Source organism: Triturus cristatus, chromosome 10, assembly GCF_964204655.1.
Source record: "Triturus cristatus chromosome 10, aTriCri1.1, whole genome shotgun sequence".
Lineage (NCBI taxonomy): Eukaryota > Metazoa > Chordata > Amphibia > Caudata > Salamandridae > Triturus > Triturus cristatus.
Window position 1 is genome coordinate 164,309,038 of NC_140593.1, and position 26,662 is coordinate 164,335,699.

Consider the following 26,662-nt stretch of genomic DNA (forward strand, 5'->3'; position numbering starts at 1 on the left):
GGCGAGACCTATTGCATTTTCAATGCTGGTTATAGGGTGCTGTCCGAGTTCGCAGAATAACTGTTCTTACAGTGTCAGCATCCTATATACACTGACACTTGAGATTTTTGTTAATGGACCATTCCCCTTTATATTGCATATATAAGCCCATTGACGTTTATCGTTTCACTTGTATAGGTAGGGACACATGTTTACATCTTTGTCCTGTCACTGTCAGCAGCGTGTCATGTTTGAGGGGACCGCAAATGGCCAGTTGATTTCCAAAACCTGCCCCTCTTGGTTTGTCAGTGTGATGCCTTCTTGACGTCATCGGATGTTCACATTGCATGCTCAGAAGACAACATGCCGATAAGTTTGCGTACTCGTCCTCGTCTGTTTGTCATCGCACGCACAGTCTACGCTCTGTGGTGTGGCGTCATGCAGACCCCTGCGGTGCAGGGGGAGAGTCGATCATTCTGGGCCCCCCATTCAGAAAAGTTCAGTGAACATTGACTCGGGGACCCTCATCACATTGAGGGTTGTGGGGGGCATAATTTTCCGAGAAACACTCTCGCCGTGGTGTTTTGTTAGGGGGGGGCCTCTCTGCTGACTGCCAGGAAGGGCTGCTCCCAGTTGCCATTTGCACACAGCAGGAGCTGCCTCTCTCCATCAGTTCTGAAGTCATCACGTACTCTGGCCCCAAAGTCCCCTCCCCCAAGCCATTTGCCTTTTTAAGTAGTCAGAAGGACCTTCCATTTTTGCCCCGTTTTCCAGGTGTGGTGTGGTTTACATTCCAATGGGATCACACAGATTCCTTTTAAAAGGAGAACAGTAGGTGTGCTCCCACCCCCCAGGAGTCGAAGCGCATCTTTCAAAATGTAAACGTTATGTATTTAATGCGCATTTTTGTGCTTGGGTCGGGAGGCGGCTGTGATTCTGAGACAGTTCTTACATCCCAACGATCGCTTTCATTGGGGTGGGGGCGCTGTCGTGCACCATTCAAAATCTGCACATGGTGTTGGGTTTCAGATCCATACAAAGATTTCTGCGCGTAAACATTTTTGTTTAGCGACTTTGCTACACTTCATCTTATCGTGCACGGCCACATAGCAGGAAGCACTCTTAAAAACCGCACCATTGCTTTAAACAAATCAAAAAAATCGGAGTGACCATAACACAGCCCAAAAGCGCGATAATACAAAGTGTATGTTCTGGATGAAGTGGTGCAGGGCACGCTGACACTATGTGTTGGGTGGGATTTCCACACACAGCCGACTTTGAAGCTTGGTGAACCGGGTTCGAGTCTGGCGGGAGACTTGTGCATCCTGTGATTCTGGGCAAATCACTCTGTGCCTAAAAATGAATGTGTTAGTCTGTAACGAAACTGGTGCTTATGTAAAATGCCCTAATATCTTCGGGTTGAGTTTGTGCTAATTAAAACTGCAACAACAACAAAAAAGACCATGTAATATTGGCTATTTTTAAACATCATGATCGAAAAATAAATAAAATAATTCAAGATGGGTTGAGGCCGGGGGCTCTAGAAAAAATACTGACACAATGGGGATTATAGTATACATCTTCCTTCCAAATCTAGCCCAGTTTTACAAACTTAGTTTGAAGTGTGTTGTGTCTTAGTATGTAGCCAGGCAACAGGTCAACATTCCTTCCATAGCAAACAGGATGCTTTGTTCTGAGTTGCTGGCAGATGCAGAGAGAGGACCTCTCTGTCTAGGGGTTGTACATATGAACTTGCAATAAAGTTTTTATTACAAATACCTGTCTGCACTTCTTAAAAGTGGCGACGAAGGTGGGATGATGAAAGTAGATGAGATGATTAAAGCAGATGAAATGTAAGCTTTGAGTCATCAACCCCTAGACGAATGATAATCAGATTGAGACCAGCGAAAATGGACTGCCTGAATACAGCACAAGGTCAGTGAAATCCAATCAAAATCATTGAGACCAACATTATCTTTATAATTAACATTAGAAGCGTAGAACTGACTGGTGACTGCTGGTGTTACAAGTACTAAGAAGACAAGTGGAAGCATATTTAAAAAAAATTTACTGCCTTATCTGCGTAACTAGCACTGAATTACATATAATCGCTGAATTATTCAATAATCAAAGATTTAAAAAGTAGGATTGCTAGAATCTAACTCTTGGTATGTGTAACTCCCTACGCATGGACTGAGATCTTTTGCCTCGTGTGATTTTAAAAATAGAAAAAGTAAGGAGTGCGAAGTGAAAAGAGACTCAAACTTGATAAAGAAGGTTTGCCAGCGTGTGTTATTTTCTGGTTTCATGGTATAAATCTGAACGAAGACTTCCTCGCTGTGCGTGTAGAGAATTAAAAATTAACACCTAAGAGGAGCGTGCGTTTATATCTCGTGCACCTAGCGTGTACGCTAACCAGTAATTGAAAATAAACACACAGAAGTCAAGCGTGTGTTTCCATCGCGTGCATCTGAGCGTGGAGCGAAGCAGACATTCAGAAACAAACACAGAAGCCGAGCGTGTGTTTACCAACGTGAAGAGAAGCCAATAATGAAGAGCGTGTAATCATGGGCGAAAGGAATCCTAGCAACAGTTGAAAATAATCACGAGTAACACACGTATTTAGCCAAGTAGAAAACCTTATATCACTGTTTAAACACAGAAATAAACCTGCATTTAAACCTGAAAGAATTCAGCAACATGCTCAAAAGATATTAGAAGTTTTCAACAGTCAAGTGAAAGTAAACATTACATCGTTCAGATATACTCATACGATACCACAACAAAGACTGGAAAAAAAAATGTTTTGTTCCAGTGAATAAATCAACAAAACTCACAGCAGCTCTTACCTGGATTGCTAATCTGAGGTTCCAATCAACTGACTCAAGTTTGGCTGGTGTGGCTTCCTGTATACGTGGAAACAAAATAAAGACTAACCCTTACAAGCTGTATCTTCACAAAGAAAACAGAATACACTGATCTTTTATTTTAGATACAACAAATAACGAGAAATAAATGCTAAATTGTCATTGCATGCAAATTAAGGACTACGATCCTAACTAGACCACGGGGACTACGTTTATTTATTTTACCAATTAATCTAATTTTTTTTAGGTACTTGGTAACAACTTGACAACGGTGACCACTATTGTCCTAGTATATTGTTTTAATGAATATTCAATACTGTTGTTAGTATACATATATTTTAATTAAGTGTCATTTTACTAGTGTATAAATTGCGAAAGGTTCCAAATGGATGTCATCCATAACTGCTCCACCCAAATTTTTGCAAAACCCAGGAGAGCCTCCCTTACCATGGGAAGATTGGATAGAATCATTTGACACATATCTAGAGGCTATTGGTAGGGGGGATTTTGTAGCTTCTCGCAAAGTGGCCATACTTAAACAATCTAGGTATTGAGGGCAGAAAAGTATTAAAAACACTACCTATTAATATAGAAAAGAAACACATAATAACTAGTGATAAAACCAACGACAGTGAAGATGAAGTGGTAGAATTTCAGGACATAATAGATAGCACGGACGAATACATTGAAATAATAAAAGCATTAGAAGAAAAACACGGCAAAAAGTTAGTATTGTAGTAGAGCGACATACGTTTTTTTCCTCGGTCACAGTTGCCAGAGGAATCAATTCAATTCATAAGGCTTTATTCGGAGCATAAAAACAATGTCCATAAAAGCACATACATTTACATTACATGTAAAATCAATAAAACCATGGTAGAAAATACAGAACAGAATACATGATTAAAAACTGTTAGAAAAACATGCTAGACCTTGCCTTCATAGCATGGAGGAGGAAGGTAGCAGTAAAAAAAAAAAAAACAGACATCAGGATGAGACATATTAAAAAGCAACTTCATGGTATCATGTACGTTTCTGACTCCAAACTTAATAAAAATAGGCTTAAGAAAGGCTGTTCGGAAGTTACCATAAAGTTTGCATAACAATAAAAAGTGCATAGTACTTTGTACTGAGATGTTATCACATGGGCATGGACCAGTCGGGTGTTTTTTGCTGCAGGGGAAAGCCACCAAATGGTGCACGATCCCAAACCTTAGTCTTGTTAAGACAAATTGGTGGGAAACTCTGGTCACTTGGCTCAGATATGGTTGGTAGCCCAGAGTCTCACAATAACTTCCATAGAGCACACACGTGGAGAGGTTGCCACAGTCCCTCCTCCGCCTCTCTAATTTATGGCTCATAAAAATAGATTTCATCTCGGTTTTAGATAGACTAGAGGCGGCATAGCTATCCCCTCATGTCAATACCATAAATATCTGAAAAATTATGGATGACAAATTTAAACCAGGGAATCTTTAAAAAATTATCAGTAGAGACAATCTCTGATGATAGCTCTATTTAGGGAAGTCTCCCCCTTTAACCAGATAGCACAACATCAATGGTCTTAGGGAAATCAAATCTGAGAGGTGATTAATTCCAAGCTCTCTATGTACCAGATCATTAGAAGCAGACTTTGGCAAGCACAGGAGTCTCTTTAAAAAGAGATTTTCCTCCACTTGTAGGCTCCCCGTCGTGACATGTCCCCAAACCCCGGCACCATAAAGGGCAATTGAAAGGCATCTCAATTGATAGATATTTAACATATCTTTAATCCGTTTATCACCCAATTTGGTAGCAAAGTTGAAAACCCCATAAGCAGATTTCGCCATCTTGGCCCGAACATTAGTGAGCTCGCTAGTCCAGCTACTGTTCTTTGAAAATGTGATGCCAAGGTAGCTAAAGGTATCTACCGTTTGCACCTTATGCCCATCGATGAAGTAGGAATGGGGATTCCCTCGCCCCTTACCACATTCCATGATGTAGGTTTTAGAATTGTTGATCAATAACTTTCTATTCTTTATAAAAAGTGAAAACCTATCCAACAGGCGTTGTAAGCCAATGTGGGTCCTGGACAAGATCACGGCATCATCCGCGTAGAGCAGAACGGGGACAGTAAAATCATTAATTTTAGGAGCATCAGCCATAATCGACTTTAAGACAATATCAACCTCATTAATAAAAAGGGTAAAAAGTAGGAGGGCAAGGACACACCCTGGTCTTATGCCACGCCGGATCTTAAATTTTGGGGAACATTTGGTCCATAACGGACACTTGAGCTTAGTTTGGCATAAAGTCGGGCTAAAAAATAAACAATGCCCTCAGGTGCCCCCACTTCTAGCAACTTAGCCCACAGAATATTATGATCTACCAAGTCGAAAGCGCTGCTCAGATCCGCAAAGCAGAGGTAGAGAGAGCCTTTCTTTGCCTGCGTATATTTCCCTATTAAAAGTTCGCGATTAAGACATTGTTCGATGGTCCCACGTCCCTTTCTAAAACCATATTGACAATTGGCCAGGATACCTTTAGATTCGGCCCATTCTTCCAACCTGACCAAGAGCACCCTGCTCATAATTTTCACTGAGGAGTCGAGCAAAGAAATTGGGCGATAGTTATTTGCAACCCCCCTGTCTCCCTTCTTATAAATTGGGATGATAATAGATTCCTCCCAAGTAGGGGGAATACCCTTGCATACAGCTGCATTAAAAACGTTGGTTAACAGCGGTCCCCACAACTCCGATACTAATTTATATACGTCAATGGGCACCCCATCGGGCCCCTGAGCCTTCCCGCCTTTGCTGGAGTTGATACTTCCCTGCACTTCATCTATGGAAATATCCAACGGGACAATAGGCCAGCAGTCCTCTTGAGCGCCCATCAGACTATCAGAAACAAAAATCAGGGAGAAGTGGGTAACCCATTTTTCCATACTAACGTTGGCCGTCAAAACCGGCATCTTGTCTGCCTTTAAGAACGGGCAGTTAACAGTAGCCCAGAATAAGGAGGAATCCGAAGTTGCAGCTGCCTGGTCTAGTTTATCCCAAGCCTCTTGCCTCAATTCGGACTTTCTACGTTTAACTGCAGCCTGGTAAATGGATCTAAACTCCTCACCGCACTATTGTTTCTTGGTTTGGCTGCCAATGCCACTTTAAGCCCCTTAAACGCGATGGTACTAGCATGATCAAACCACCCCTTTTGTTGATGTGACTTGCCCTTACCGGATTTCGTGAGTTTACTATCAATAATAAGATTGATGTTAATAAAATTACAGACAGTATCCTCAGAAACCTCCTCGCTCTCTAGGATGGTTGTAATTTCTAATAAGCAGCTTTTAACAATGGAGTTAGACATCACTTCCGCCTTATCCCCTTTCCATCTAATTCTAGTGCCGTTGGGTCTGTGCGGCTCTATATTAACAATCGAGCAGATAGTGGGTACCCGTTTCTCCGACCAAAATAGGACCTCAATGGTAATGCAATTATGATCACTAAGTAAATTATCCACCACTACAGGGGCCTTACACCACGGGCTAAGACAAGAGGACATGCAAATAAAATCAATCACGGTATTTGCATTCCTTCCTGTGAACAATTTCTCCAGAAGCATTTTTAGAGTTAACCATAATTTCCAGATCATAGGTGGTCAGAATCTTGTTCAACGAATCCCCATAAAGATGATGAGGGAAGTGAAGATCAGTGTCCCCAAAACGGTTAGTTACTCCACAGACCCTTTGGTCAGAAAGGGAACACGCAGCAATATTAAAATCCCCCATCCAAATAAGGTCAAAAACAACATCATACCCCGTGATAATATCTGCCAGGGCAGTCTCAAGTGCAAACACTACCTGATGCCTAGTACAATCAAAGATGTTATTATAAAAATTAATTAAAAGGATATTTCTACCTCGCTCCTGATAAAGCCACAAAATCTGTGAGTGGGCCCCAACCAAAACATGTTTAACTTTTATAGGTAGTTCCACAGAAATCAGAACCAGGAGCCCTCCCTTTGCCCTACCCGAGGGGGAGGCCACAGCTGGTCAATGAAGTGAAACAAAACAGTTATAGTTGATTGGGTCCTTACACCAAGTTTCTTGGAAGCAGATTATATTAAAAGCATTAATAAACTCGGGCCAGCCCAAGCAGGCAACCTTAAGACGATAATCCTGCAACATTCCAACTACCAATTAAACAGGCCCGAGAATTGGAACTTTCGATTGGCGTATCGGTCAAGGGAATAAGTCTTGTGTCACCATGAGAAACATTCCTAGGGGAGGAAACCACATATTGATCATCTGAGACTGATCTCACACTAGTGCAACCTCTAAAATCAATGTCAAGATTAATTTTGAGGCAGTGTATCACCAATGCCCAAGATATCTAAGGGCCCTAATGTTGTACCCCCATCCCACAGGGAAGATTTCATCTGGGCGGACTTCAGTCAGTCATTTGTATCAAGACCACTCAGGGGTTGAAATCTATTAAAAGTGGCAATTTTAAATCCGGTATGCAAAAACGGACCACTGTCTCCATCCCTGGTATCAACAACATTAGAGTGGTTATTTAGGTGCCTATAGAAATAGCCTAAGGGACGAAGGGAAATCCCTTGATCGGGAAGTGGCTTTTAGCAAGATGGTGTTGACTAGTTGTGGATTTCTGAAGTTAAAGACAATACAATCACCACTAAAGTCCTTGCGTGAATTGCCTATCCAGTTGATTCTTCTGGTACTTAAAATCTCATTTGCAAAGGCTATTGGAAAACCACACTCCCTATGGAGCCAGGCCAAAGTCTTATTTTTCAGAGAATCATGAGATTCTCTACAATTAATGTTATACCCAGACCCTCTGACTGGTGGGACATTGGTTCAGACTGCCACAAAAGGTGCACAGTCTGGTGGTAAGTCAAATTGTGGGCTAACCAAACATTTAGTATTCCCTGTGCTAGGTCCTACCTGAATCACTGGGGCAATATCGGGTAAAGAGTTACCGCCAGATAACTGCGATGGATTAGAAGTGATAGATACTATCTCGCAGGGTCCTTTCAGAGGTGGCTTAGAAGTATAGGACATAGCCGTAGGAACAACCTTACTGGATATCTTAGGGGTAACTTTACTGCCTCCAGGACCCTTTTCTTCCACTAGGGCACTTGTGCTAGTATTACCTTGTAAACCCAAAAGACCTCCCAGTCTAGCAACTTCAGCAGTAATCGAGTCAAGTTTGATCAATAAAGGTTTAACAATCAGATCAAACTTGGCGTCAATGGATTTGATTAAGAAGTCTAATTGCTCACTGTCTATTTTAACCGAGGGACTATCCGGTGCTGGTTTAGGATCACAGGCAATATTGATAGAATGTGGATCAGCTCTTTTAATTGGGCGCCCCCCCTGTGTTAATTGGGCATTCCTACTGTTATTTCTACATGAACGCAAAACCCTCTGAGATCTCGGGCCGTCGAGCTTTGTGTCGGTGTATCAGGAGGGGCAGCCTGGCTAGATTCTAAGCCTGTGGACACTGCTAAGATAATCGGACATGCTGAATCTACAGGCGCCAGCAATATTGGATTATCCGTAAGGGTATGGTTAACACCAACATCCTGATGAGAGGTAGACAAAGGAATAGACGGACTTGATATAACAGAGTTTGGATCAGGAAACCACCCCCCCCCCCCCCGACCCAAGGACTTTCGCCGATTTTGATTTATTTTGTCCACCATCTTAACCAGGTAGTTGTCCACGGTAGCTGTTACTGGGGCATTTTTAACTTTAGACATTGTGGATCGCACCAGTTAGCCTTAGTGAACTTAAAAGACTAGAGCAACAGACCAGGATGGCTGAAGTCCTAATAAATGACAAGAACATACAATCCCCCTCCACCTCTTCCGATGTAGCCTATGCTAACGAGTCACAGTGATAGCGTGTCGGTAGAAAACCGGAGATACAGTTCGATGACCTGAGTAGATGAACTCTTTCACTGCAACACGCAGAGTCCCGAGCCCTGCCCAGCCCCCTCCTGTCCCGGACTGTCACAGACTGTCCGCCCTTTGTCCGGTGCGTCCCGCTCGCGTCCCGCGCAGCGGCAAACACGGGGTAAAAAGGGGGCGTGGACCAATAGGCGGGTAGGCGGGCCGCAGCGCAGCTGATGCCACGCACGGACTCCTGGGCTCTGGAGTCCCGTGCAACGGCCTTTCCCCACAGGGCAGCAACACCAATTCACACCCTCAGGCTCAACACCTCCAAGTCGGGCAGCAGCTCCGATACCCCGTGAACGAAGCGGGACCCGCGCCAGCGGGTTCCGCGAGCACTTTTAACAAGGTAGTGGACGGGTGGGCGGGCCGCAGCGGATGCCACGCACGGACTCCTGGGCTCTGGAGTCCCGTGCAACGGCCTTTCCCCACACAGCAGCAACACCAATTCGCACCCTCAGGCGCAGCAGCTCCGATAGTCCAAATGCCCCCGTGAACATTAGCCGTCACTTGTAAATTTAGAGACCTCCATGAGGAGATCAATTCATCAATAGAACAAACATCAAAATACAGGAAAGAATACTAGACATGAAAGATCCTTCTCTGTCAAAAACCATTAAAGTGGCAAGGCGCATCGAAAACACTTCCAAATATGTCAAGGAGTTGAGTGCAGAGAAAACAAACTGTATCGAACAAAGTGTGTGTGGTAGACAAAAAACTCACTCAATAAAAAGGAAAACAAGAGTAAAAGTAAGACATACAGCTGAATCTGATGTTTTCCAATCAAGGGAAAAAGGTTATAAAATGTAAAAAGATTGCCCATTTAGTGTGTAAAGCAGGGTCCTTACCCAATGCAAAATGGAAGCCACCTGTAAATGCCACAAGAGAAAATATTGAGGAAGATTACTCGGACAACGATGGAGAAGTTGAAGTAATGGCGATTTGTGACAATTCCATAAATAAAATATCAGTAGGGTATAATCCTCCCAAATGTGATGTAGGGATTAATGGCACAAAAATAACAGTATGGGCTGATTCATGTCCGCCTTATACCATTATAGATAAAAACGTTTGGGAAAGAATAGGGAGTCACAAGTTGAGCACACCCGATGTAGAACCAGTGGGGTAAAACTTCCCATTTTAGTTTTTTAGGTCGAGGACCGTCCGGTCTGCCGAAGGCAGAACCAGAAGTCGGAGATTTAATGTTTGAGTGGCTCTTTAGCCCGCCTCTCTTTTTGCCTTTCCTCCATTGGCTGGCTTCCTAAACAGAGGCCAGCCATTGGAGGAGAGAGCCGTCCCTCCAAATAGGCTCCGTCTTTTTCAGATTCGGGGGCGTGTTCCGTGCGGTTCTTTCCACTTTTTAGCCACGCCCTTTCTCGAACAGCAGGAACACGCCCCCGAATCCGAAAAAATTTCGAAGCTTCCATCCGCCATTATTTTGCTGTCGTGTGCCCGTGAGGATCCATCCGTCCAGCGCCGTGTTGTTGTGCTGGTGTCTGAGTGTATCTGACTGTACAAGCTTGACTTTGTTAGTCTCCGTCTTTCTGCCAGTGCTTCGGTGTGAGAACGTTTGCCTGCCTATATGAATATATACCTATATGAATTTTTATTTTGAGGTCCAGCTTTCGAAAAAACTAGGCATGTGATCTCAATGGTTGCCAAGGGAACAGAGTATGGTTGAGAGTGCGCTCCGCTGCTCCCCCCTTATTCCTTACAGATGGGAAGAGGGAGGTAGGGGTGAGTGTGCACAGAATCCTGGGAACTTTCATTCTTGCCTGTTCATTATTTTCTTGCAGTGTTGCCAGATGTTGTCGCTTCGCAGACTGTGCACGTTTTAGGAGCTGGGTGGAGTGGGAGGGAGGGAGCCCCGCAGGACTGAGCCTCCGTCCCCACTGCCACTGCAGCTGCTGTTATGACTCGGTCCAGGGTCTTGGCTCGCAGACGCCTCTTCCCCTCACAAAAGGAAGGAAGCTAATGAGTTGTGCGCCGAGCATTGAGCACCGAAGAATGGAGAGGCCTGGGGGCACGTTTCCGTACAGCTAAAGTTACAGAAAGCTGTTCTGCGGAGCAGAGAGTCCAGGCCCGGGACACTCACATACTCTGGTCTGTACTTGCAAGCCATGGGGTGTCTCTACTCCGTGCCTCCAGAGGAGCCGGCGGCGGGCAGGTCAGTCGAAAGTTAACACTCGAGTAAAGCGCTGGGACTCGTAGGCGCACTTTGGGAGTTCTCGGCTGCTCCGCACTAGAGTTCTCAGCAGCGTGGGAGGGGGTGAAACTTCTCGTCTCATTTACTTGCCAGCCACGCACCGTCTTAGCTTAGCCTTGGCTCTTCTCTGCTGTTCCTAACTCTAGGCCCAGAGGGAGGGTGACTGGGCTGCATTCTTTGGGTTTTTAATGTTCCTTCTCCAAGTCTTAAATGTTGCAGTGTGTTCTTTCTATCCGACTTCTTGGTGCAAGGGGCGGCTTGCTTTTTCCTCTGTATGTGTGTCCGATCGGACTGCCAGAGTGCTGTTTGGGTTATTACCGGTTAAATCACTGTTTTCAAATGTGAGGCAGAGGCAGCAACCCCTTGTTGAGCTGCACTTTTCTCGGATCCTGTTCTCCCAGTAGCAGCATCTCTGGAGGAGTCCTGTGGAAACTGATGCTTCTTTTTAAGCGTGCCTGCCACATGTCCGCAAATTAAGATTTCTCTGTGCAATGGAAGCTGGGTGCTATTTTTGGCATTTAGTGCCTTAAGGCAATTACCTTAATTCTTCCCAGGTAACCCCTAGGATCAATTAGACATCACGACTGGCCCGACCCAATGGCACACTTGACAGTCACAGTCTACTTACAGGGCACACTGCCGCCAGCATGTGCTTATCCCAGCTTCAGTCTGGCCTACCACACGGTACACCACTCCATAAGCCTGACAACTACGATGGGCATATGTGATGGTTACATTGCCCAATCTAGCAGTAAGGCGACTCCTGTGGCACACTTGCTTAAAGAGTCTGTCGGGCAGACCCTATACCAGGTTCAATCACAGCAGTGCCTTCCACAATCTGCTTCTCCTGCAGGGTTGATCTATCCTTCCCTTGCTCACAGGCAGGATATCATGTCACCCAGGCAGGACAGTCCAGTAATTCATCCTTCAGATTGGACTCCAAGTGATATTTCCTCCCCTCTGGAGGGTTGGCTGTCAGTGCAACGCTTCACTTCTTAGTAGACCCTGAGTACTTTGCAGAGTACCCCATCTCTGTAGAGGCAACCACAGCAATGAACAACAATGAGTTGTGCTCCCATCTTTTTTCCGATTTCGCAGATGGGGATGTGTATTCTAGGTCTGATTCCTTGGAAGCAGTTTGGGTCTGTTCCCCTTTCATGTGTCTCCTTCAAGGCCTGACCTTTGTCTGCAATGATGCGCTGCCCAGCAGGACTGTCTCCACTCTGGGGCGCCTTCACTCTGCACCGCTCTGCTCTACAACATTCTACGACACTCCAGGCCACTCTGACTCCTCCAGGTCACCCCTCTGACTCCTCCAGGTCACTACTTTATTCCAGTATTTGACACTCCACTCCTCATCTTTCCACGTCTTTCCACTCCATTCTACTACTCTGCACTCTATGGCTTTCTACTCCACTCGGACTCTAACTCCACTCTGTGATACTTTACCACGCTCTACGCCCCTCCACTCTATGCCATTTTATGCCACTTCACTCTTTTGCAATGTCATAAGGCTTATACTTTTCCAAGTAAAACTGATCGTTTGTCGGTCAACATAAACTTCACGAGACTTAGTCTTCGCACACCCTCAGGATATGCTAGCTCACAGTGCACCATCTGAACCTTAAACCTGATCAGGTAACAAACGGATTGTTCATGCTCAGATGACAATCCTGACTCCCTAAGGAATCGTGGTAACAGATCTAGAACCTTTTCGTTTGGCTACTTATGCATACCCAAAGAAATGCAGTCTGCAGTTTCAATATTCATTGAAGCATTGTGATTCTTGACTTCTGTTTCTGAGAGTGGCTCTTTAGCCCGCCTCTTTTTTTGGCTCTCCTCCATTGGCTGGCTTCCTAAACTGAGGCCAGCCATTGGAGGAGAGAGCTGTCCCTCCATATAGGCTCGGTCTTTTTCAGATTCGGGGGCGTGTTCCGTGCTGATCTTTCCACTTTTTAGCCACGCCCTTTTTCGAACAGCAGGAACACTCACCCGAATCCCAAAAAATTTTGAAGCTTCCATCCACGATTTTTTTGCTGTCGTCTGCCCGTGAGGATCCATCCGTCCGGCGCCGTGTTGTTGTGCTGGTGTCTGTCTCAGAGTGTATCTGACTGTACAAGCTTGACTTTGTTAGTCTCCGTGTACGTGCCTCTGTGCACGTCAGTCTTTCCGCCAGTGCTTCGGTGTGAGAACGTTTGCCTGCCCCTGTGTTTTTTTTGTCACTGGAGTCCTTATTTGGCTTATCTTTATCACAGAGGGGCACGAACCATATGTTAAGCAGCAAGCCCCCACCACAAAAGGAGCCCCCCTCTCCTGAACGTCGAGCCCACGCCCCCCATCTGCTCGAGACAAAAAGCACCGCGGGACGAGATTCAGCAACAGCGGGCCCTGTCGGGGCGGTGCCGCCTCAGCCGTTCGCACCGGATACTATAGGAACGTGACAAGCAGGGGATGAAATGATTGAGCCTACCTCGCCGTTGACCGGGCTAACAAGGCCACCGGCGCAGCATTCTTTCGGGGGGTTTTGTCTCTACGAAACCAGAGTAGCCACAGTTGTGTTGGCTAAATATTTCGGGCCAGGAATCACTAACGTGGAGCGCGAGCGTCACCTGCTGGCCACAAGTCGAGCATGGCACTGAGCTGGAAGCTGAGCGGGAATGTTGCATTTCGCCTTTTTCAGGGTCACCGCAACAAAGATAGCTTTCTCCACCGCCAGCCGCGGGCATAGTTCGAACAAGGCATTCAGCACCCGGGCGAGATTGAGGGGGCGAGACGTGCGAAGAGGGCGTTGTTAGCCAATCGCCCAGGGAGGAGTACACACACTCTAATGCAGGCTTTTCCAACGAGTAAGCTATGTGAGCCACTGGTAGTTCTCCAGCTACCTGTAAGTAGCTCGCCTGTGTGCAGCCCAGCCTACTACATTTGAAGCTTTTTAGGTCGAGGGACCATCCGGTCTGCATTTCCCTCACTCCCCCCCCCCTCTCCCCCCCCCTCTGGGATTCCCAACAATCTTCATAGCCAATTGACCTCAGCGTTTGTTTTACATAGGAGATCCATTTTTACCTCCTCCCAGTATCCACTAATATAAGTTCACTTAAGCCTGCAGCGTATTTGGCAAGTTCTGGTGTCCGTCGCAGTCTTGCCCAAAAGAGTAGAGGGCGGAGACGTGCAATGTCCTGGATGGAGTGTCTGCCTAAATCATAAAACAAGGGTTTCAGTGGAGATGAAGTGGGGACAGAAATGAGGTTCCTCATGAATTTGTTCTCGGACATGACCAGGTCATGGATATTTTCATAGCCCCAGATTTCTGCCCCATACATGGAGCTAGATAATGCCTGTGCTTCATATACCACAAGGGCCGGTGCCACCGGTCGACTAGTAGAGAGATGTTGCTCTCTAATAATGGCACCAGATACCCTCTTGTGGCATAGGAGCATCTTGGTCAGGTGCGAGCTCCACTTCATCCCTTTTGCAATGCGTATGCCTAGATAGTCAAAGGAATCCACAATGTCTAGCGGTGTGCCATCCACACTAAAGGCATATCTAAAACGTCTCGGAGGATTAATAACCATTAATTTGGTTCTCTGTATTTATGATGAGGCCATAGGACTTGCAAAAGGAATCAAACCTATTTAAAAAAATTTGAAGGCCAACCGGCGATTTGGAAATCAGGAGAGTGTCGTCGGCGAACAGGAGAGTGGGAACTTTTTCACCCGCCAGGACTGGAGCATCAGCTGGGACCTCTCTAAGGAGATCCACCACCCCGTTGAGGTACAAGGAGAACAGGGTGGGGGCTAAGACACAGCCCTGGCGCACCCCCCTGTTCACCGCGACACTCCCTGAAAGCTGGCCCTGTGCACCCCCATCTAACATTGGCATGATTGTTCTCGTGGAGAAGCTTTAAAAAGGCAAGAATCTCTTGGGGGACACCTAATTGGAATAGAACCTGCCACAACCTTTGACGGGGAATTAAATCGAAAGCAGACTTTAGGTCAATAAAAGCTAAATATAAAGTGCCTTTGCCTAAAACTCCCGCTTTCCAATATATCATAAAAAATCTAAAAACTTGATCCATAGTGCCTACCTTTTGTCTAAAACCTGCTTGATAATGCGATAAAACATTCCTATTCTCAATCCAGCACCTTAATCTCATAAGGAGAACCCTGCCAACCACTTTCTGTATCACGTCAATTAGACTAATAGGTCTGTAGTTGGCAGGGTCCTACCTATTGCCCTTTTTATAAATGGGAATCACCACTGCAGCTTTCCAGGACTCGGGTACTATGGAACCCTTGGCTATAGCGTTCATGACAGAGATAAAAGAAGCCCAGGGGATTGGATCGTGTAAAAGAAGATCACCTGGTAGGCCATCTGGGCCTGCCGCCTTACCAGGCGCAATACTTTTAATAGCCAGAATCACTTCTTGGGTCCCAAAGTTGGTCTCAGCTGGGAAATTAACTGTAGGGGACAAATCATCCACCACAGGAACTACGGGGACGGTCTCTCCCGCATATATAGCAGAGAAATGGTTAAACCATTGCAGCTCCGTTATATGATTTGGGATACTAACCGTTTTGGCCCGTTTGCCTCTATTTAAGAGGTCCCAGAAAACCGTTGAATTTCGATTTAGTGCTGCCTCTTTAGAGTTCCTGCCAGTGCCTTTCCTCCCAGTTCTGTTTGGCGACTATCAAAGATCTTAAATAGTCTCGTCTCGCCTTTCTAATTAAGTTTGTCTTGTTTTCTTAGGGCTTTTGACAAGGTCTCTCTGTCCCTTCTACAATCTTTAGAATACCATGGATTAGCGCTATGCGTGGGGTCCACCTTGCGGCGAGAATTCTCCCCCAAAATGAAGAATTCCCCTATCTTATTGATAGTATCGTGGTAGAGGGAGGGTATGAGTTGGGGATCATCCGTTTTATTACTAGCTTCGCAGAGCTCGGTATGTTTCCTGGCTAATAGTTCTTTAATTGATGCGAGCTTCCCCTCGTGTTGCGAAATCTCATGCCATTTAAGGAGTCTATTACATCCTGCCAATGATACTTCCTTAGTTGCCATCAAAGGGAGTAGATTGTTCACATGGTGCGAGGTCACCCAGATATCCTTAATTTGTAAACACAGTGGGTTATGGTCGCTATCTATAGTATTTTTGACAACCATATCCAGAATGTTCCCCCAGAAATAAATACCGACAAGGATGTAGTCTATGCGAGAAGGAGTAGTTAGCCTATTGAAAGTAAAGGCACCGCCCTTGTCAGATATAGATCTACCGTTCACTGCTCGTAAATTAAACTCTGAGTGAGGACATTCAATTGAATAGCCCTTTGAGACCATTTCTTGATTGGAGTAAGCTCTAAGGGCGGGATTCCCCAATTGAGGTCAGACTCACTGGTCCCCAATAGATCTTCCAAGGCTAGGGGTTCAAAAGTGCAATTGAAATCCCCACAAATAATAATACTAGAATTGGGATCGATAAGAGTTCGTTCGTGATCTAGGGCAGAAACTGTCTGAGACGTCTGTCCTCCCACAGTGCCTCTTGCATAAATATTAAATAATTCTAGAGTAGGACCGCCATGTGAACCTTTTATAGTCAAGTGTAGTAGATCGGGGGAAACATTATTATGGGTCTGTACCAACCAGTTGTACTTAATATTTACCCACACAAGAAGTCCCCCCGATGGGCGGCCTTTCCCTGAACTTGAGGCCGATATAAAATATGTGGTATACCCTGATTTGTGTAAAGGGATTGTACTCCATGTTTCCTGGAATGCACAGACGTCAAACGTACTGATGAAGTCGTGCCAATCCGGGATCAGGAGTTTTTTGGCAAGCCCCGCGATGTTCCATGAGACAAAATTAAGAGATGGCATGGAATTTTCAAGTGTTGTGATTGACTGGATGTGGGGGGGCATCTCACAAAGCGGAGAGGGCAATAAAGGAGGTGGTGAATTCTGGGGTGGTGCAGTAGTATGATTATCAGCAATAGAATCCGGCTCCACAAGACAAGACTTAGGGGAAAAGTCTTGAACCAGTCAATCTACCCTGTTCAGGTTAGAATCATTGCTTAAAATCCTATTTCTATCCTGTGACTCGTGGCCTCTTGGAACCCAGAGTGGAGTACGCCTTATCTGAATACAAGAATGGTCTGGAGCTGAAGTACGGTATTCCAAAAGAACCAAATTTTCGGCCAGAATCGTATTAGAGTGTGTAAGCTCAATACAATCGAATTGGCTATTATGGCGTGAGATTCTTCTAGCCTTAGTAATATCATCACGGATAATTGACCTACAACCCCTAACATGCCTGGCCCAATGTGTGGCTTTGTTTTTTAGTGAATCCTCATCTTCGTAGGATTGGGTGATGGTAAGTCTAGGGACCTTAACCATATAGGCTATGTTTGAATTAGCCAACAGGTCACCTGAGATAGGATTTGATACGGTATTGCCTCTAAAACAAAACTGAGCCTCCTGAAAGCTGGGTCTTAAAGGCCCAGGAACCTCAGATGTAGATTGAGTTGGAGGGATTTCTTTTCGAATTCTTTGGCATTTCACAATGTCCGTATATAAAGGTTTACTGCTACTAGCAGAGGGCAGGGGTGGCTTTCTAATAAGGTCAGTCGTATTGCAGGCTAAATGATTCCCCCTATGTGCAGTTGGCAGAGAGCCAGACTGAGCAGATGTTGAGGGTACAAGTGGTATTGGAATCCCAGAGCTACTTGGAGTGGTCAACTGCATAGGAATTGGAGGGACCCTCCTACTCAGTTCCATGACTATATTTTTCAAGAGTTCTATCTCTTTTAGTAGATGGTCGATTTTCTGTTCCAGGGATACACCCCGAGGACTGGGAGTCTGAACTGCTTTGGAGATTAATGGACCAAGATCTCGGCATGCAGGAATTTCCTCCTCTAAGTCTTCCAAAACAGCAAACCTATTAGAACAAGAAAGCTCAGGTGAAGTAATAAGGGGTTGGACTTCAATACTAAGTATGGGATCCGGAGTACCCTGCTTGTCTTTCTGGCAGGGCTCGAAGTCATTGGGTATGGGGGAAGAAGTATTGTAGATGGAGCTTGTCTAGTTTTGTTAAACATGCTTGGAATCTTACGGTTGCAGATGCTGGAAGAAGGATCTACTACTAGTTCCCCTGCAGCCGTAGATACCGGGCTAGTTTCCTCTAGAAGCACCTGACAGTCATCGACAATAGCTTCGATCCTGTCCAGCACACAGTTGCCTGCCGCATGTGTAACTTTTTTGGCCTTCTTCCCTTTTTTGTTAGAGCAGCCCCCGCCTCCCTCCATAGATTTCCTTTTGGCCATGTACAAATAGCAAAAGAAATTTAACGATAAATAGCGGTACCACAATACTTATAAAATTAACCAGTGAAACAATGTAGAAGCAAGAAAATAACTACAGTCCTTGGTATTGGTTAACGCTATAAGGTATACAACAGTCACAATGTTTATGGAAGGGTAGGTAGGGCACAACGGCACGGTACCTTGAAGGACTCAGTGGCACGCACGAGGGGTGGCCCAGCCCTGCCGCCTCCTGCCCCGGACGGCCACAGACGGCCCGCCCTCTGCCCGGGCTCAGCCCGGCGTCGCCCGCGGGCATCCCACGACGCGGAGGGAGCCTCTGATGTAGCGCCTCCAGGCGCGTTTTCCGCCGGAAATGGGCAGGCCGAAACAGAATGCTGGGGGCTGTAGTCTCACGCTACTGCGGCCTCTGGTGACTGAGGGCGGCGGGGGAGACAAACAGCCTGCGGAGGTATGGCGCCAACAAACTCTTCGCGATTGCCCAGGAGCCCAGGTAGGTGCTGCGTGGTACTGGCTGTCTCAAATTGCAAGCGAGGACCCCCCGCTCCACCGAGGGAGCCTCTGATGATGTAGCGCCTCCAGGCGCGTTTTCCGCCGGAAATGGGCAGGCCGAAACAGAATGCTGGGGGCTGTAGTCTCACGCTACTGCGGCCTCTGGTGACTGAGGGCGGCGTTGGAGACAAACAACCTGCGGAGGTATGGCGCCAACAAGCTCTTCGCGATTGCCCAGGAGCCCAGGTAGGTGCTGCGTGGTACTGGCTGTCTCAATTGCAAGCGAGGACCCCCCTGGGTAAGGACATAGTGTAGGTGTACAAAAAAGAGGTTTATCAAAATGGTCTGTTCCAAAATGCATAAAGAAGGTTAATGGCAACAATGTTTTGCTGAAATAGTGTGGAATACACGATGTGTGACCTTGTGCAACAAACTGGAAGTAAACACCTGGTTGGATGGGGATGGCAACAATCAATTAAGCAAAGATTGTGACACAGTAAACAATGACCAACGTGTCAGGAAAACTCCCAATTGGCATAATGATTGATCGCCCAGATGTTGCATTTTATTTTATGTATAGAATTAATTTCACATGTTAATTTACCTTTATGATTTTGTTATTCCTTAAATTGTAATATACATTTTCCTTTTTGTTCTCTAACCTCTTCAGTGCCCATGACGAGATAGTCTCGTCATGGAACACGGTTGCGCTGTGCCCATGACGAGACTATCTCGTCATGAACCCCACCCACTAGTGCAACGCCCGACACAGGAGGGGGAAAGGGCGTGGCACTGAAGGGGTTAAGGAGGAAAGATGTGTTGTGTCTTAGTATGTAGCCAGGCAACATGTCAACATTCCTTCCATAGCAACCAGGATGCTTTGTTCTGAGTTGCTGGAAGAGGAGAACTGGCAGTTGCAGAGAGGACCTCTCTGTCTAGGGGTTGTACATATGAACTTGCAACAAAGTTCTTCTTACAGATACCTGTCTGCGCTTCTTAAAAATGTGTTTTCATGTTTTCTATTAAACCCCGTCATGTCTGTGCCCCTCACAAACTAAACCAGGGTACCAAGGTAAGAGAATTGGGATCCCAGCAGAATATGGCGTTACAACTGTCAGAAGTCTGGACACTACACCAAGGACTCTAGCTGTCCTAAAAACAAGATCCCTAGTACAGCTCCAGGGGTGACTAGTGTAGCCCCAGGGGTTGCCAGTGTAGCTTGGGAGGGAGGGACCTCAGATGAGGAAGTCCTCCTAGCTTTCAACTGGGGAATTGGCCCAAGAGGCAAGCTGGAGATCCCAGAGGGGAGTAGACACTTCCACCACCAACTGGTGAATGGAATCCCAGCCACTGCCCTGAGAGATACCTGTGCCAGTGCACTTCCAAAACTCGCTTACTATAAGTCTCGCCAGTGCAGCGCTAAAGCGCTGTCTCAGGCGAGACCTAAAAAAGCACTCACATTTCCCATGCTCAAAACGCAACCACAGAAACAGGACTGACCCTGTGGCGCATGGGCTCTCAGCTGATCAGGATTCTACAACGAAACATTATAGGAATGCAGTGAGGACAAACAACTAACCTAAAAATAAACCAACCCCCCAAAAACAAATGGTGTAACAAAACAAAGAAAAATAAGATATCTTCCTGTTCTTGCGAACTAACGCACAATTCCAAAAAATAATTACAAAACCAGGAACTCTAAAGAGAACCAAAAAGTATGGTGACAACACATTGGACCCGGATCGGCACAGAGATGGACTTACAATCTCTAGAACGCCTATTAACAGTGTATAAAAAGTCAACAATCACCATTAAACATATTGTTCATTGATGAACAAAGCACAAATATGTTTCATACAATAACACATATATAACAACTAAACACAAGATATAATCAAAATAAAATCCGTGGAGAACAGTATCGCTAAGCAATACAGAAATATTATACATATTTACATATAGTACGTTCAAGTAAACAACCAGACGTGTCTTGCATAGGAGCATCACCAAAGGTATACTGGTCAAATTAGTGCCCATATTTCATCACGGTCATTCAAACCAAACCTCGCAGTCTGATACTTTTCTATCATACGCGCTTCAAGTTTAAGGTCATTTGTACAGCCACCTTATTATGCGGTTTCACCACCAGGAGTACCGGCCACCTGATATCATTTGCATTGGGATTACATTCGCTGAAATGCCGAACCAAAAAGGCTCCCTGTGTTTTACAACGAATTCCGTCCGGATGTTGCATTATCCTCACCCTCACCGTTTGTGTCGTTTGTCCTATATATACACACACCTTATCACAAGGACATGTGAGATACTACACGACATATCTCGTATTGCAGTTTGAAAAGTTCGTTTGAATGGGTTTATCATTCAACATTACATATTTTGAGTTCGTCGTGTAAGGGCAAACCCCGCAGCCGTTACATTTAAAATGTCAACTACCGGTGGGAGACCCAACAGGTTTCTTAGGTTACCCTTAGGCAGGGTAGTCAGTGTCACTTTTACTAAATATTGCCAAATATTCTTTCCTTTGCGAAATGCAAACAACGGCTTAGGGATATCAAATTGCTGAATTAACGTCCAATTCCTTATGAGGATCCGTTTTATTGGTTTGCTTTTGGGTTATAAGTCAGCACGCACGTCATCCGGTCCGATACCTGCTTCTCCTTAAGAGATAATAAAGTTGTGTGGGGTGAGCCACGCTCTTTTTAATGCATTTCTAACCAGTTTCCTGGGAAAACCTCTATTACATAGCTTGGTTTGTAGCTTTTCAGCATTCTCAAAGTAATCTATTTTATTCGTACAGTTATGCCGGATCATTAAAAATTGGCCATTCGGCAAATTCTCTTTAAGGGTCCTAGGGTGAGCGCTGGTAAAATGCAATAAAGTATAACGGTCTGTAGGCTTAGTGTAGAGACATACTTCTAACAACCCCCTCGTTGTTACACACATCTAAAAAGTTGATTTTGACACTACTGTGATTATTAGAAAATTTAAGGTCCACTGAGCGAGCGTTCAGCCAGTTGTGGACCACCACGAGTTGTTCTTGGGTCCCTGACCATATCATAAAAATGTCATTGATGAATCCATCAGGCAATATGAGTTTTAAAAGGTGTGGCATCATGAAAAATAAACTTCCTCTTGAAGGAGTCCATAACAAGATTCGCAATCTCTGGTCTGATGGGAGCGCACCCAAGGGTTTGGGTGCCAGGTATAGCTGCGACAAGCAGAGGCGTGGCCTATGGGAGCGCACAGAAGAGTTCAGGAGCCCAGGTGCCAAGAGGTATCACATGTGAGATGCTGGATCTAGGGATCCACACCCCACAGTTTAATGTAAAATCATGGAGCACCCCTGTACAATGTGGTGAGGGTCCCGAGATACCCATATCTAACAGATATTCATAGTCCTAGGGCTGAAAGCGTCCCCTGAGGGGTGAGCTCGAAGGGTGCGCCCTATAGGTTAGGCCACTCGCGCCGCAAAATGAGGCTGGCATTGCCCCAGACACCGCACTTTCACGAATCCAGCTGCACCCCCCTCCTTCACACTGGGAAACGGCGAACTCTTCTACTGAAAGCCTGGTGACACACCTTGCCTGCCACATGAGCTCCTGAACTCTTCCGTGTTGGCACAGTGCTGGAGTTGTGTTGCACCCGCGATACAACTCCAGCACTGCGCCAATGTTACGACGGCAGATGTGACATCTGCATTTCCTTGCACCATGATGTGCCGCTTTCTAAATGCGGCGCATCCGTGGTGGTGCAAGGATTGTGATGCATGTCGCAAGTTTTCTGGTGCATCCCTGCTGATTTGCAGGGATGTGCCAGGAATTGTAAATCTGCCCTAATGTCTATAGCTCGAGTACTCATAGTGCGGCCCGGCAAGCCTTTCTTGGCGGCCCGCGGACCTTGCAGACATCGTACCGGTGTTTGTTTTTTGTTTTTTACACTGTCAGCAAACAGACTCTGCTCTGTGGGGGCTGGGCGATTCAAGTGATAGTTGGAGTGGAGCTAGTCTGCCTTCCGTGCGTCGTGAAAGCTTTCTTATCTTTATGGGGCCATGTGTTTCAAACACATGGCCCCAGAAAGCTTTAACGGACGAAAGTGAAAGCAGACCATGCTAGTTTAACTCTTGGTAGGTTGGTGTCTTCTCTTGCTCATGTCAGTCTTTTATTACCGTCTCGGAAGCCTTTCTTTTATTTTTATTCGAGATGTTAAGGAGACGGCTGTTCCCTTTTCTGCATTCTCAGACTATAGAGAAATGATAATCGTGACTCCTTCCGCGTGTCATGGTTCTTTTTCCTTTATTTAATGCGTTTTTATATAGCGCGGACTTTACCCGAAGGTGTCAGAGCGCTTCACAATAGGAACAGTAATGATACATGAAGAGAAAGTTACAAGTGAGTTACATAAGCAAACGTTACATTACATGAGACAATAGTGACTATTGTGCATCTATCAAGAGCAAACAATACAAGAGGTAGCAAACGATACGTTACAAAAGGAAAACAAGTAGAGGTATAATACTGCAATAAATGGCAGACTCTCAAACCACAAGAACACTGGGAAGGCACTTCTATAGTCATGGAGAACCAAATTTCCTATAATGGAAGCACTTCCTTCAGATAATAGAAAGGGCGTGAAATTAAATTTGGAACGGTCTTTGAAGGAGAAGAACTTTGAGGTCAGTTTTGAAAGCCTGGGAGGAGGTGTGAGGTGGTGGTCCGGAGCCGAGGCGGAAGGGAGTTCCAGATTCTCACCGCGTTGCCTGAAAAGGATTGGGCCATCGATCTTTCCTTCTTGAAAGTGGGAGGTTCAAGCAATACATTTTCTGCATTACGTGATATTCTAGAGCCTCCAGAGAGTTTGTTTATTCGCCAGGTAGCGAGGAGAGGAGGAGTCCAAGGTTTTGTGGGTGATACAGGCAGTCTTGTAGATAGCTCTTGCCTCGATGGGAAGCCAACGGAGGGTGGATAAAATGGGTGCGATGTGGTCGCTTCTTTTGGCCCCATATATGAAACGAGCTGCTGAACGGAGAACAGATTTAAGGGGGGGGACAGGTGGGATTTGGGGAGGCCAGTAAGAAGAGAATTGCAGTGGTCCAGTCTGGAGAGAACAAGCGATAGGACCAGGGTTTTAAGGTCTTCTTTCGGAAAGAAGCGACGCAATGGAATTGATGTAGGAGAGTAGATTGAGTTTTCTGTCGAGTATGACACCAAGGGATTTTGTGCTGTCAACAGTGATGGGTTTATTGTTAAGTAGATTCATCCATGATTGAACCGGGGGAGGAGAAAGTGAGGAGGAGAGGAATTCAGTTTGAGGGATTCAGAATCAGTTGAGTTGAGTTAACATCCAGTTTTGAATGGAGTCGAGCTTAGGATGGAGAGCTAGTGAGTGGAGGCCACCTTAAGGTAGATTTGAGTGTCGTCCGCATAGAGATGATAGTGGATCCCAGATTTACTAAGGAGATTTCCCAATGGTTCTAAATAGAGATTGAACAATGTGGGTGCAAGTATAGAGCCTTGAGGAACATCCTGACCTACCGCCAAAGGAGATGAAAGACTTCGGCTATTTTGATAATTTGGGATCTATCAGAGAGGAAGGAGGAAAACCATTTAAGCACAGTTCCCTCCATGTCCATTCTCTGTTGAAGAGTGTTGTGATTGACAGTGTCAAAGGCTGCAGAAAGGTCAAGGAGAATTAGAAGACAAGACTCTCCCAAATCGAGTATCCACAGCATGTCATCAATCACTTGCAGCAGGGCTGTTTCAGTGCTGCATGAAGCCAGACTGAAAATTGTCAAGTAGATCATGGTCCTTGAGATGACGGGTCACTACACATCTTTGTGATTTTTGCAAGAAAAGGTAGGTTAGTGATGGGGCGGAAGTTGTTGGTCGTTCGCATCAGCGGTGGGTTTAAGCAGAGGGGTGACCTGCCCAGTTTTGAAAGAAACAGGAAGGGAGCCTTAACAGAGGGAGAAGTTAACCAGAGTGGTCCAATAGGAAAGAGAATGGGTATAGAAGTCAATGGCAATGGCACTAGGGATGAGGTCAACGAGGGCTTTGTTTCGAGGATGCATTTGAGGAGGGCATCTTCAGAGATGGGGTCAAAGTTCTGCCAAATGGCTAAGGATTTTCGCTCCTCTGGAGTGGTAGGATGAATGACCTGATCTACAAGTGATTTCACTTTTTCGTCAAAGAATATAGCGAATTCCGCTGCTTTCTTAGTAGAATCCTCCAACTTGGAGGTTGGGGGAGAGCAGTTTGGATTCTTGATGAGGCCGAATAGTTTTTTGGGTCTGTTTTTGGCTGAGTCGAGGAGGGTTCTGAAGTGCGATGCTTTTCCAAGAAAGATGTGCTTGTGGTTATTGGATCTTGCTGAACGAAGCATGGCCAAATTATCGGTGGAGGGCGCTTGTCTCCATTGTTTCTCCAGGAATCATACGTACTTCCTTTCTTCATAGAGGGATTTGTTGAACCAAGGAACTGAGGGAGTGGGCCTTTTCTTTTTGCATTGGAGAGGAGCGAAGTTATTGATTTCGACTGCAAGGACTGTATGGCATTGGGAGGCGAGTTTGTTAACATTAGGTTCGGGTCTAGCCTTGGAAGTGATAGCAAAGCTGATTCACAGAGTACCGAGGTCAATATTTTTAGTGACACTGAACCAGGTTGGCCGAGAGTTATAGTGTGTGATAGGTGAAGAGAGAATGGGATGAGGAGGTGGTCCGACTAGTCTACATGAATAGGGGTAGCGATAGTTAGCATGCCTGCTTTAGAAATAACAAGGACCAGGATTGAGCCCTTAGAGTGTGTTTCTGTGCAGTGGTGGATAAGATAGTTTGCAGAGAGGACGGCGGCCAGCAAATTCACAGAAGAGTCTTGAGGCGAGCCCCAGTGGAGATTGAAGTCACCCACGAAGATCTGATTGTCCCTTTGCGAGTATTGGTCGCTGATTAAGTCAGTCTGAGTGGTGAGCGGTCGTGCAATTAAAGCTCAAGAGATAGCTCCTTCTGCACTTTTGAATGCCTATTAGGAAAAGCCTTAAGTTGAAGGGAGTTTCTAAAGATGACTGCATAACCTCCTCCAACTTTGTCAATTCTGTCATTTCTAAATATAGAGCAGCCTGTGGGTAATAGGAGATCAAACAGAGTGAGAGGTATCGTTGAACAAGGTCTCTGAGGAAGAGCATGTCAATATTGTGAAGGATGATGGTATTGGAGATTTCAAGTTTGTGTTTTACTGCAGATCTGCAGTTGTAGAGCAGACAACGTAGCTCTGTTGAGACTGTTTTGGTGACAGGGGCACTTGGGCTATGAGGGGTGATAGGGATATTGTACTTATACAAGGGTGCCTGGAAGGGTTTAGGTGGATGAGTGGTTCTGACAGAGGAGATGGTCGGAATAGTGTAGATAGTAGGGTTACTTGGAGATGAAATTGGAAAAAAAGTGGCGTTCGAGGGCTTGTGTGAATTTGCGATGTTTGCAGACAACAGGTTATACTTGGCTATTATGGGGTGTGGGGGCGAGGTGCATCTCGTGGGAAAGTGAGTGTTTGTCAAAGGAATTAAGGTGTATGGAAAAAAGTGGAAATCTTGGAGCTTAAAAGTGAAATGGTACCTTTGAGTTGGGAGATGGAGGCGATAAGAGAGCCCAGCTCATCTTCCAGAGAGATTACGGCAGAGCACGGCATGTTAGGTGGCTCGATGGAAACAGGAGGGGGTGCAGTTGGCGGTGGAAGACAGGGAGAGGTGGGGGAATGGGAGGGGAGTTGGGGTACAGAGGTGGGGAAAGGTGGTGGTTGAGAGGGGGCGTTTGTGCATCAGAGGTTAAAGGAGAGTTGTCTTTGTTGG

General features: G+C 45.7%; 1 protein-coding gene across 12 annotated transcripts in view; it reads right to left on the reverse strand.

Moving 5' to 3' along the window:
- Window positions 1–26,662, reverse strand: part of LOC146789154 (uncharacterized) — a 102,936-nt gene that overhangs the window by 67,394 nt on the left and 8,880 nt on the right. For 11 of the 12 annotated variants that reach the window (XR_014969751.1, XR_014969750.1, XR_014969754.1 and 8 more), the window contains exon 2: window positions 2,829–2,885. Coding sequence is in view for 1 of the 12 variants with exons in the window: in XM_085630015.1 (XP_085486141.1) it covers window positions 2,829–2,885 (57 nt within the window). In the remaining 11 variants the exon portion in view is untranslated. Of the gene's footprint in view, window positions 1–1,756; window positions 1,855–2,828; window positions 2,886–26,662 lie in introns of those variants that run through there. The other variant, XR_014969756.1, reaches the window with a different exon arrangement.